Genomic DNA, 12,500 nt, shown 5'->3' with positions numbered 1-12,500 from the left:
TACTAAACAATAAAATTAGCACATGGCTAAACTAGCATTATTATACTAAACAATAATATTAGCACATGGCTAAACTAGCATTATTATACTAAACAATAATATTAGCACATGGCTAAACTAGCATTATTATACTTAACAAATTGCTATTGAATAATATTAGCACATTATACTAAACAAATTGCTGTTGAGTAATAGCAATACTAGTTTAACATGGCTAAACAATGCTAGTTTAACATGGCTAAACTAGCATTATTATACTAAACAATAATATTAGCACAAATTGCTATTGAATAATATTAGCACATGGCTAAGCAAACATTATTACACAAAACAAATTGCTATTGAATAATATTAGCACATGGCTAAACTAGCATTATTACACTAAACAAAATGCTATTGAATAATATTAGCACATGGCTAAACTAGCATTATTATACTTAACAAATTGCTATTGAGTAATAGCAATACTAGTTTAACATGGCTAATAATGCTAGTTTAACATGGCTAAACTGGCATTATTAAACTAAACAATAATATTAGCACATGGCTAAACTAGCATTATTATACTAAACAAATTGCTATTGAATAATATTAGCACATTATACTAAACAAATTGCTGTTGAGTAATAGCAATACTAGTTTAACATGGCTAAACAATGCTAGTTTAACATGGCTAAACTAGCATTATTATACTAAACAATAATATTAGCACAAATTGCTATTGAATAATATTAGCACATGGCTAAGCTAACATTATTACACTAAACAAATTGCTATTGAATAATATTAGCACATGGCTAAACTAGCATTATTACACTAAACAAATTGCTATTGAATAATATTAGCACATGGCTAAACTAGCATTATTACACTAAACAAAATGCTATTGAATAATATTAGCACATGTCTAAACTAGCATTATTATACTAAACAAAATGCAATTGAATAATATTAGCACATGGCTAAACTGGCATTATACTTAACAAATTGCTATTGAATAATATTAGCACATGGCTAAACTAGCATTATTACACTAAACAAATTGCTATTGAATAATATTAGCACATGGCTAAACTAGCATTATTACACTAAACAAAATGCTATTGAATAATATTAGCACATGTCTAAACTAGCATTATTATACTAAACAAAATGCAATTGAATAATATTAGCACATGGCTAAACTGGCATTATTATACTAAACAAAATGCTATTGAATAATATTAGCACATGGCTAAACTGGCATTATACTTAACAAATGCTATTGAATGATATTAGCACATGGCTAAACTAGCATTTTTATACTAAGCAAATTGCTATTGAATAATATTAGCGTATGGCTAAACTAGCATTATTATACTAAACAAGTTGCTATTGAATATTATTAGCACAAGCTAACTATTAGGCTAAGCTAACATTATTTTTAAGCTTAATAAAATATAATATTGACAATCAGCTACTCCAGAATACTCCAAAATAGTTTGTTAGTAGTATGTTGCTAAGCTAACAACGCGTTTCTTAAAAAACTAACAATGGAGAATACATAAGTCACAATTAATAGGGGAAATAGTCACTTTGTGAAAGAATCAAAGAATCTAAAACCTAAACAAAAGCAGTAACTCCTGTAACTGAAGCACATACCGTAGTAGAGATTAGCAATAGCATGTTGCTAACTCCGTGTTACTTAAAAGTTACACAAAACATGTAACAATGGCGAATGTATCTACAATAACTGAGTGAAACAGTCCATTTGTAATCACAGGTATACACTATATAGTGCTTAATGTTATAGTAGAGATTTTATTTTACTGTTAGCATGTTGCTGTGCTAATGATTTGATGTGCTACAGCATAGCTTAAAATGCTGGAGATGTCTGAAAGATTTTAATGAGCTTGTTACAAGTTGGGGTCTGGGATTACTTAATGAAGTAATGCTGAGGGAAATTTGGGTCAAAAGGTACAAGAGTTGGTCAGTGTTGCCTGTAAATGTTTTCTAGCTAGCTGCTGCTCACTAGGATCAGGAAGAAATCTTTATGGGATGTTCACACCGGATTACATGCTTAAAGGTTTTTTGTTTACTTGCTTAATTTGTGCGTGACATTCGCTTCATTCACAACAAACCCAAATCACTACAGTTTTTGTACAAAATGGCTGCCATGGATTTTGATAAGAGAGTAGCTGTGCTTCATGTGCCTGCGTAGATTCGTTCAGGGCAGCCGCTACAAGAGGAAGCTCCTGATTTGTTTACACTCAGCACAAATATTTGATAAAGTTCAGATTTTTAAACTCAATTGATGTGTGCGAATCGATTTCACTCGAATCGCCACCTCATTCCTGAAAACCACGCTGGAGGATGTCTATTGCATTTTAGGATAGACTTACATGTAAATCACTCACGCGTTATCTTTCGTTCATGTCTGGTGTGAACGTACCATTACAGTTCTCTTTCATTCAGTTGGGATTCATTCTGCTAGGCCTTTAAGGATGCGTGTAATCAACTCACAGCTTCACAAATGATCCAAATTCAATGTCTCCTTACAGTTTTAACAGTATAATAAGCTCAGCTAATTCACTAACCCTGAATGATGGAATCAGTGATTATCCAATCTGTGGAAACTTTTGATTTAAAGACCCCATGACATAAGAAAATTAAGAAATGAAAACTTTTAGACTTCTCCTCAAAACTTACTTCAACTTTAAAAAAATACATTTAAATAAATGAATATATGAATTAATTAAAAAGTTTAATTACATTAAATTACATTAAATTAAAATAAAAACCTACTTCAACACCACAATAATAATAATAATACATTTTAATTAATTAATTATTTCCCAGAGATGGGTTGCAGCTGGAAGGGCATCCGCTGCGTAAAACATGTGCTGAGAATAGGTGGCGGTTCATTCCACTGAGGTGGCTCCAGATTAATAAAGGGACTAAGCCGAAAAGAAAATGGATGAATGAATGAATTAATTAATCTAAATTGATATTACATAAAATTACATTCAATTAATTTTTTTTAAATTTTATTTTATTTAATATATGTTAATTTCATATATTTTAATTTAATATATTTTAATTTAATTTAATATATTTTAATTTAATTTAATTTAATTTAATATATTTTAATTTAATTTAATATGTTTTAATTTATTTTTATTTTAATATATTTTAATTTAATTTAATATATTTTAATTTATTTTTATTTTAATATATTTTAATTTAATTTAATTTAATATATTTTAATTTAGTTTAATATATTTTAATTTATTTTAATTTAATATATTTTAATTTAGTTTAATATATTTTAATTTATTTTAATTTAATATATTTTAATTTAGTTTAATATATTTTAATTTATTTTAATTTAATATATTTTAATTTAGTTTAATATATTTTAATTTATTTTAATTTAATATATTTTAATTTATTTTAATTTAATATATATTTGATTTAATTTAATTTAATATATTTTAATTTAATTTAATATATTTTATTTTAATTTATTTTAATTTTATATATTTTGATTTAATTTAATTTAATATATTTTAATTTAATTTAATTTATATATTTTAATTTATTCTAATTTTATATATTTAAATTTATTTTAATTTAATTTAATTTTATATGTTTTAATTTAATTTAATTTAATTTAATATGTTTTGATTTAACTTGATTTAATTTATTATATTTTAATTAAATTTATTTTAATTTAATTTAATATATTTTAATTCAATTTAATTACTTTTTATTGAATCAAAAAACCATCAGTCAACAGTTCTATGGGGTCTTTAATGAAAAAGCTTACACTATGCAGGTTGTATTGTATTACTGTGAGTGTGATGTAATAGTCCGATCTCTGATCTCCTGCAGTGTCATAAAGGAGGAGGGGCCTGATAACGAGCAAGATAAAGAGGCCTCAGACCGAGCCAATGAGGAGCCAGACGTCGTGAGTTGAACTCTAAGAACAATCTCTAGTATTACTTGAGGCAAGTTTTGATTCTAATAATACTTTCCACTGCAGGACGGCAGCGATCATGATGAAGCTGAAGAAGCCGAGGGTGAGGAAGAGGAGGATGAGATGGAGGTGGAAAGCTCTGAGGAGTCTGACTCTGAGCTAGAGGAAAAAGGTAAAGTCAGACACTCAGATTGGGGGATTTATTTAATTGAAAGACAGTTCGGACACATCATTGAAGTCAACATTATCAGCCTTCTGTTTCTTTCGAATCTATTTCCCAATACATTTTTAAAACGTAATGACACACACAATCAATTTGAGACCGTATAAGTGAATTATATATCAATTATTCCCTGGACTTCATTCGCTCGGTTAATGTTTGTGTGTCGACAGAGGATTTCCAGGCAGATCTGGCCAACATCACGTGCGAGATCGCCATCAAACAGCGTCTGATCGATGAGCTGGAGAACAGTCAGCGGCGTCTGCACACGCTCAAACAACAGTACGAGCAGAAACTGATGATGCTGCAGAGCAAAATCAGAGACACGCAGCTGGAGAGAGACCGCGTGCTGCATAACATGGGTACAACACACACACACACATGCTGAAAAGTGGATAGTTAAAGGTTTGATTCTGATTAGAACCTGAAGTGGCGACGAGCTCTTAAAATATTCTGAGGTCTTTAAAAGGTATTGAAATTACCTTTAGGATTCCTGCATATACCCTATAATAATCTGAATTTTTGTATCCCTTGGACGGTTATACTGTAATTTTGAATCAATTTAATGCATATTTGCTGAATTAAGTTCCCTGTTTATTAATCTTATTGGTTCAAACGTTTGAATGCAGGTGTATCGAGGTATTTAGAAACGAAATTAAACATTAAAACAAGCTTAACATCGATAATAAGAAATCTTTTTTAACACAGATTGAGAATTTGCTTTATTTTGGACAATTCTGGACATTTCTATTGAAATTCTACTATAACTCAGTACTTTTATTTGAAATATTTCATATTTGGTTTTATTTTCTCTAGCTATACTTACTCCGATGGCCGTCTATGTTGGTGATATTTAGCCGCTTCGTGTTGGTGTTTCGTAATATTTTCTACGTCTGTTATTTCTATATCTAACCTTTTCAAATATTTTATATTTTGTTGTGTTTTCTATTGTTATTATTTCAACGTGTATTTATTTATTTATTATTTTATTCTATAATTAAGCTCTTATTGATAGCGTTTTGGTGTTAGGTCGCTGGCGGTCATATAAGCATTTCACTGCACACCGTGCTGTATATCAGGCTTCTCAAACTGGGGGTCGCTGAATAATTTCAAGGGGTCGCGAGAGTGATTTAAAAATTGTGTAATTTTCAGTGATTATAATATATATTTTTAGATTTTTTAAAGATATCATTGATGTATTTAGGACACATTCAGGCAGAATGCATCTTTGCACTTGAAACGCAGCCTTTAGGAACAGTTTAAAACTGTTGTCATGTCAACTTGCTGCAGTAAACAAAGCCGGCAACGCTAGTCCCGCCTTCGCGCTCTTCTTATTGGCCCACTGCGCTAGACTGAATCATTCAGTCAACGCCTTCTGCCTTCAGATGACAGGAGATACAACCGCGAAAATGTAACGTGCTGAAGATGAGAGAACGAAAACAACAGACAGATTTAGTTTTAGAAACCACCTAAAGCTACAAATAATGGCACATCTGATTAGTTCTCATGTTGTGAATGTTAGTCCACCAGCTACACTTATTAAAGAGTGGATAAAAGACTTCCATTGGCTTCAAGTCCGCCGTGAAAATAACTAGCATTCACTGTAAAGTCTGTGGGACGGGGTTTTCAGGTAAGGTAACTGCCACATCTACACATTTTAAGCACGAGAGGTTCTGTTTATCCTTTAATGGCAGCTATATGTAACATTTAACACCATGTTCACTATCGCAAAAGGGCTTGCACTGACTAAGATTAAAGTAATATTGCAGCTCATGAAAAGACTGGTATTGCTAATAAAATGACGTATGAAAATAATAAGGTATATGTCAATAGCATCTGTGCAATATCAGACACCACCTGTGAGAACACAGCACAGTTGACGTTAACAGATTCATTTATGAATTCATGTCATGGTGAGCGCTCCGTCCGTGTATCTCTTGGTCACTCAATTATGCTATAAAAATGAATTTTCTTGTGATATCGGGATTTCATTGAGACATATTTTCCTCACGCATGCATATATATATATATATATATATATATATATATATATATATATATATATATATATATATATATTTGCTTGTTAGTTTTGATTACTGTTGATTTCAAATGCAATAAATCTGTTTATAAAACTTGAAGTAACGGTGCGATAATTGGTGGGTGCGATTTAGGAGCACCAGTGCGATAATTGGTGGGTGCGACTAAATTTAGGAGCACCAGTGCTACCAAGCAGAAATGTTCATTTGGAGCCCTGCAATGTATAGTAAATATTATTAAAATATTGTGAACACCTGAAAATAAGTTATTTTTATTGTTTGCATATGCTTTGGTAGTGGGGGGTCGCGAGTTCTTGACGATATTACATTGGGGGTCGCTGGCTTAAAAGTTTGACAACCACTGCTGTATATGACTGTGTATGTGACCAATAAAATTAGCATTTTGAATTAGAATGATTTCTAAAGGATCACAATTTCAAAATATGTAAAAACTTGATTAGTATTTCTGCGTTTTTACAGCTTTTTTACTGTAATTTCATCAAATTGATGCAGCTTTGGTGACCATAAGTGACAAAACATTTTCAACACACTGTAGGAAAAGCAAATGATCAGGAAAAGGCTGTGTATCTCTACTGCCCTCTTCTGGTTTGACTGAAAACTACAACACAAACAGTTAGAGAACTTTTTCATTCACGTTGCGGAGAACAAAGCATAACTTTAGCTACTCATTTATACTTGTGTGCAGGCTCAGTAGAGACGTGCACGGAGGAGAAAGCAAAGAAGATCAAGTCTGAATACGAGAAGAAGTTGAACTCCATGAACAAAGAGTTGCAGAAACTGCAGTCGGCACAGAAGGAGCACGCACGACTGCTGAAGAACCAATCGCAGTACGAGAAACAGCTGAAGAAACTGCAGCAGGACGTGTCTGAGATGAAGAAAACCAAGGTCTGTGTGTGTGTCTGAAGTTTGTATTCATCATGCTATGGGGACTTAATGTCCCCACAAGTATAGTAACACCAGTAAACATTGACGTTGTTAGGCTTTTTTTTTGTCGCCATAAGAAAAAAAGTTAATAAATCAGATACAATTAAGTATTTTGGAAAAGAAAACTGCAGATTGTTTCCTGTGAGGGTAGAACAGAATATAAAGGATGTACAGTAGAGAATTTGTCATTATGTCTATGAGAGTCCCCATAACAATAGCTGTACAAGTGTGTGTGTTTTGGCTACAAAAATGAACATTACAATTACGTTACCAACCATTTAGAATAGCCATATCAGAAATATTAATAATTAAAAAGTTAGATACTAGTTTAATTTCTACTAAATACTAGTATGTTATAAATACTGTAGTATTTTGTACCATATACTGTAGTAAAGTGTATTATTCTGTATATATGATAGTATTTACAATTCTTTGCTACATCGTACGCAGTGATATTATGCAGTGTTGTTGCCTCATTACCTAACCGGGAACTGTTTTTAGCTAATATCATTTAGCATAATGCCATTGTGTCTGCTGCAGCCATGGTACGACTGCAAAGTTCTTTGATTATTACGCCAGAAAGAGAGTTTAGTTCCCATCCATTTCAGCCTAGAAAATAGCAACCTTTCATTTTCTGTCGGTCATAATACACAGTGTAACTACAGAAGAGTCCAGATTTAAACAGTAAAACAATCTAAACATTTTTGAGCGAGATGCTAATGGTCTAATCACATTCAGTTATTTATGCTAAGCTAAGCTAAACATAGTAAAAATCAAGTTTAACTCATGAAAAGTGCAAAGGATGTGGCATTTTCACATTTGACACTCAGTTCTGCAGATGTTTGAGCCTCTCTTTAGACAAAAACTCGAACGAATAGCGATTACAAAATTGAACGAACGTCATTGATGGATCCTAAATGGCCGAATTGGCTTGTCTGATAATTCCAACATAGGCTCATTCTGAAAACGTACCCCTATATACATTTCTTGAGATCGCGAATTATGTAACCAGAGGTAAGTATGGCTGTGTTTCGTCTTCAAAACGAACGCTAGGGACGGTATGATACCAGTTACACTACCAGCTGACCGCTTATGGACGACTTTCTCGCTGTTACCGGTTTGTCCAGTACCGGTTTGTCCAGTAGCTCACCATGTACATTGGAGAACTTGAGATGCACAGTGGAGTTGACCGTGACAACAGGGTTTGAGTCCAGCGAAGAAACAGAAAGCGCTAAAACAAAAACAGAAGCCAAGAAAAAATTAAACAAACAAGTAAATAACAGGGTGAGAATGTGGTAAGATCGGAAAACGTGGTAAAATCAGGCGAGGGCTTTACTTTTTCTGGATTGCTTTTCAAAACACTGTTGAGCGTTTTGGGTGCTGGTCAATCGGAAACACTATTGGTTGGGTTTAGGAAAGGGGGTGGGATGGGCCAGTCGATCGGTCAGTCAGTCGACAGCGGCCTCTGGTGGATTTACGCAAGAACAACAGGCGTGAAAGGCACTTGCGAGAGAAATTTGAGATCTGAAAAGGTGCACACAGCGCCCTCTGGTGGATTCGCAAAAACAAAAACTGCAAAAAAAATGTAGCTCCTGGGACGTATTTGGCGCTCTCCAGAAATGTATACATGGGTACATTTTCAGAACGAGCCTGGGTTGGATATTTGACACGATTTTTTTAACCCGCGTCTGTGTGTTAGTCTGACAGTGCAGTGGTGTGTAATGGACGTCCTCTTGGCTTCACTCAGGTGGGTTTGATGAAGCAGATGAAGGAGCAGCAGGAGAGGACGAGGGTCACAGAGACGCGGCGTAACAGAGAGATCGCCACACTCAAGAAAGACCACCGCAAGCAGGAGGTGAAGCAACACATTCTCACACACACAAGCTGTGTTATCATTCAAAGATGATGTTAGATTTGGTATTATTGCAAAAAAAAACGTGCTAATTAATTACCATTTCCATCCAATGAGTAAAGAGTGCGACATAAACACACATAATCATAAATATGAACACAATACTGGATGTAGGAGCTGTTTTAAAACTATACATATCTAACTACTACTTATACATATACTATAAATACTTAAACTATATAAGACAGAACAATATTGTGTGTGATATTGTCCAAAATAAATCGAAAAAGTAAACAGTGCGATATGATTGTGTGGTACATTCACAAGTAAACATTGTTTTCCTTATTGAGACCTTGTAAGATGGAGTTTAAGTAAGGTGTCGGGTGCATATGGAGAGAAGAGTGTTTCTACAGGTGGTTTGTCAAACCCACTCACCTGTGTGAGGCACACTCTGAAATGCACAGTGTGTTGTTGTCTAGAGATATCGAGTGGATCTCTGCTCATTCTCTGATTGTTCTCTGTTGGTTTTGTCGTTCAGCATCAGCTGCGGCAGCTGGAGGCTCAGAAGAGACAACAGGAGCTCATTCTGCGCAGGAGAGCGGAAGAGGTGACGTTATTTAGTTCAATCCATGATCGTGTGTGTAGCGCTTTTCACAATAGTTATGGTTTCAAAGCAGCTTTACAAATGGTGTGCGTCACAATCACAATCAGGAAACGGTTCAGGAGGGACTTGTGTGGACAGTACAGCTGTCAAGTGTGCGCATGGGTAATCTACAGTTATACAATGTATACTTCCTCAAAAATGTGATATCTATTGAGCGTTGGAGAAGTTACTTCAAAAACTTATTAATTACATGATTCAATTTGTTTTGAATGGCTCGTTTCCACTGACTGGTACGGTTCGGTTTGGTACGGGTCACCTTTATCAGGCTTGCGTTTCCACTAACAACGGTACCCTTGTGGTGGGCGTGGTGTGTGACAGAAAGTTTCAGTCGACGTCACTCTCGCTCGAGGAAATGTCTAAAATAAAGCTGTACGGGTCGCTCACATATCATATGAGCAGCACTTCTCACAACACAGATGCTTTACACACATAAATACTTCTATACTTACTATGAACATGAGTTGATTATAACTGCAGATCAATGACAGTGCGAAACAGCCTACTGTAACGTCTGTAATTATATTAAATAACTAAATAAATGAACATATATAAACACATACAGCCCCTTACAGTCTCCGATATGTTCCCAACTACAGAAGAACTAAATATAGCAGACATTTAGTCCGTGTTTAGGTTCAAAACAACACAAAATATAGCCTACAGTCAGTGTAAACCTCTCATCTGTGTATGTAATCTTCAGCAGCACATGTAGCCTCTGTTAGACAGTAATTTCGTCATTCCCCTTTTTCCGGCTTCTCCTTTGTTTCTTCACGCTTCACTCTCGCGTTTGTCAGTGTCTGACAGGATCGGGTTTCAAAAGCACATCAATAATCAAGCGCAGGTTATTATCATCAGCTCAAAAAGTTTGTTATTTCAGATATAATGTTAGAGACGCGCGCGAACGCTAGCAAGAAAGCGAAACCGCTCGCGCCTCAGACTGGCTCGTAAAAAACTACGGGGCACAGGGTAAATCTGCTCTTCTTCTTGGCTTTGTGGCTGTTCATCAAGATGACGACAAGGTTTGTTTGAGCCCAGATCGACCATGGCTCGTTATTATATGTATAAATAATTCTGCTGTAATCTCTCGCTGTGTTTTTCAAACATGGCGGGTTTTTTGTTTTCATTCTGGCTTGTTGCGTAAGCGAATGACATATCTCTGTAAACCAATAGCGTTCAGCTGCGCGTGTGGCTCCGCCTTTTGGTACCCTTTCTCGTGTTTGGTACCCTTTCGAAAGGGTGCCGAAAAAGTGGTACGGTACGGTTCGGTTCGGTACGCTTTTTGACAGTGGAAACAGCCATAAAAGCGTACCAAACCGAACCGTACCGTACCACTCAGTGGAAACGGGCCATACGTGACTTTTCTAATTACAAATTCATACGTACCGTAATACATATTGTCATCAGCTTCTTTACTTACTATACTTAATAAATATAACTTTCAATGTTTCTGCAAATGCTATGGGCAGCACGGTGGTTAGTGTTGCCTCACAGAAAGATGGTCACTGGTTCGGGGACTGCCTCAGTGGCCGTTTTTGTGTGGAGTTTGCATGTTCTGTGTTGGCGTGGGTTTCCTCCGGGTGCTCCGGTTTCCCCCACAGTCCAAACACATGCGCTATAGGGGAACTGACGAACTCAATTGGCCGTAGTGTATGAGTGTGTGTGGGACTATAAGTGTGTATTGGTGTTTCCCAGTACTGGGTTGGCGCTGGAAGAGCATCCGCTGCGTAAAACATATGCTGGAATAGTTGGTGGTTCATTCCGCTGTGGCAACCCCCTGATGACTAAAGGGACTAAGCTGAGGGAAAGTGAATGAAGATGCAAATATTCAGTTGATTTGAACTCAACTTTAACAAATCTCTGAATGCAAATTAATATTTCATGATTTACTATATTTCAGTAAATAAATAAAGTGAGTTTTATGAAATTGTGATTAAAATAAGTTCATTCCACTTGAAATTTGTTTTTTGTTTTTTTAAATCTGTCATTGTTTGCTCACCATAATAAAATAAATGCTTGAAACACAAATCAAAATATTGAATGACAGACTCAAGGAAATCTGACTAAAGTCCGACCCAGCAAAAACACCCAATTGCAGCTTCATAAAGAAACATCAACAAATGATCCATATGAAGCTAACTATTGACTACAACTCCTCTTAAGTCTTAGGGATAGTTTACCTAAAAATAAAATGTCTGTCCTTTACTCCTCCTCCACTTCTTTCTTCTGTTGAACTCAAAGGAAGATATTCTGAAGAAAGTAGCCTTTACCTTTATCGCTAGCAGGGCTCGACAATAAGGATTCCCGATGGCCCGAGGCCAGCGAGAGAGATGTTCGGGACAGTAGAGAGAATCGTTACTGTGCTGCCTTGTCATAATTTTAAATTGCCTGCGACTATTTGTCAATTGCGTTCAAATGCAGTCTTAGAATCGAGAAACAAGTAGTGCTTCAAGGTCTTTGAATGCTAGCTTTTCTGTGAAGTCGTAAACACCATATTGCTTCTTGGTTATCAGATTTGATCAGCTATTCTTTGTCATGATGACAGACGTGTAAGCTCTCCCTTCCTCACACAGAGATAAACATGTTTCTACCTCTCTTTCCCACTTCTTTGATTCAGATCACTGCGCTGAGACGACAAGTACGACCGGCATCAGGTAAAGTTAACCGTAAGATCAGTTTACCAGAGCCGCTGCAGGATTCTTCACCCCGCACAGGCTCCGCACGGCCACACACCCCCGGGGCCGCAGCTCCTAACGGGACCAGGTAACGTGTGTTCAGCTTATTAGGGTTATCAACATACTGAGCTTCAGTACCCATCAAGACTG

The 12,500-nt window shown here is 35.3% G+C and overlaps 1 protein-coding gene across 1 annotated transcript in view; it reads left to right on the top strand.

Annotated features, from left to right (window-relative positions):
• LOC130222645 (kinesin-like protein KIF21A) overlaps window positions 1–12,500 on the top strand; it is a 73,181-nt gene that overhangs the window by 24,899 nt on the left and 35,782 nt on the right. Inside the window, exons 8-14 of the mRNA XM_056455176.1 lie at window positions 3,874–3,949; window positions 4,025–4,130; window positions 4,352–4,540; window positions 6,924–7,123; window positions 8,910–9,017; window positions 9,553–9,621; window positions 12,293–12,438. Of these exons, the coding sequence (XP_056311151.1) occupies window positions 3,874–3,949; window positions 4,025–4,130; window positions 4,352–4,540; window positions 6,924–7,123; window positions 8,910–9,017; window positions 9,553–9,621; window positions 12,293–12,438 (894 nt within the window). The remainder of the gene's footprint in view (window positions 1–3,873; window positions 3,950–4,024; window positions 4,131–4,351; window positions 4,541–6,923; window positions 7,124–8,909; window positions 9,018–9,552; window positions 9,622–12,292; window positions 12,439–12,500) is intronic.

This window comes from Danio aesculapii, chromosome 4 (genome assembly GCF_903798145.1).
Source record: "Danio aesculapii chromosome 4, fDanAes4.1, whole genome shotgun sequence".
NCBI classification, from domain to species: domain Eukaryota; kingdom Metazoa; phylum Chordata; class Actinopteri; order Cypriniformes; family Danionidae; genus Danio; species Danio aesculapii.
The sequence above is the reverse complement of the archived record's forward strand: the minus strand, read 5'-3'. Positions and strand labels throughout refer to the sequence as shown.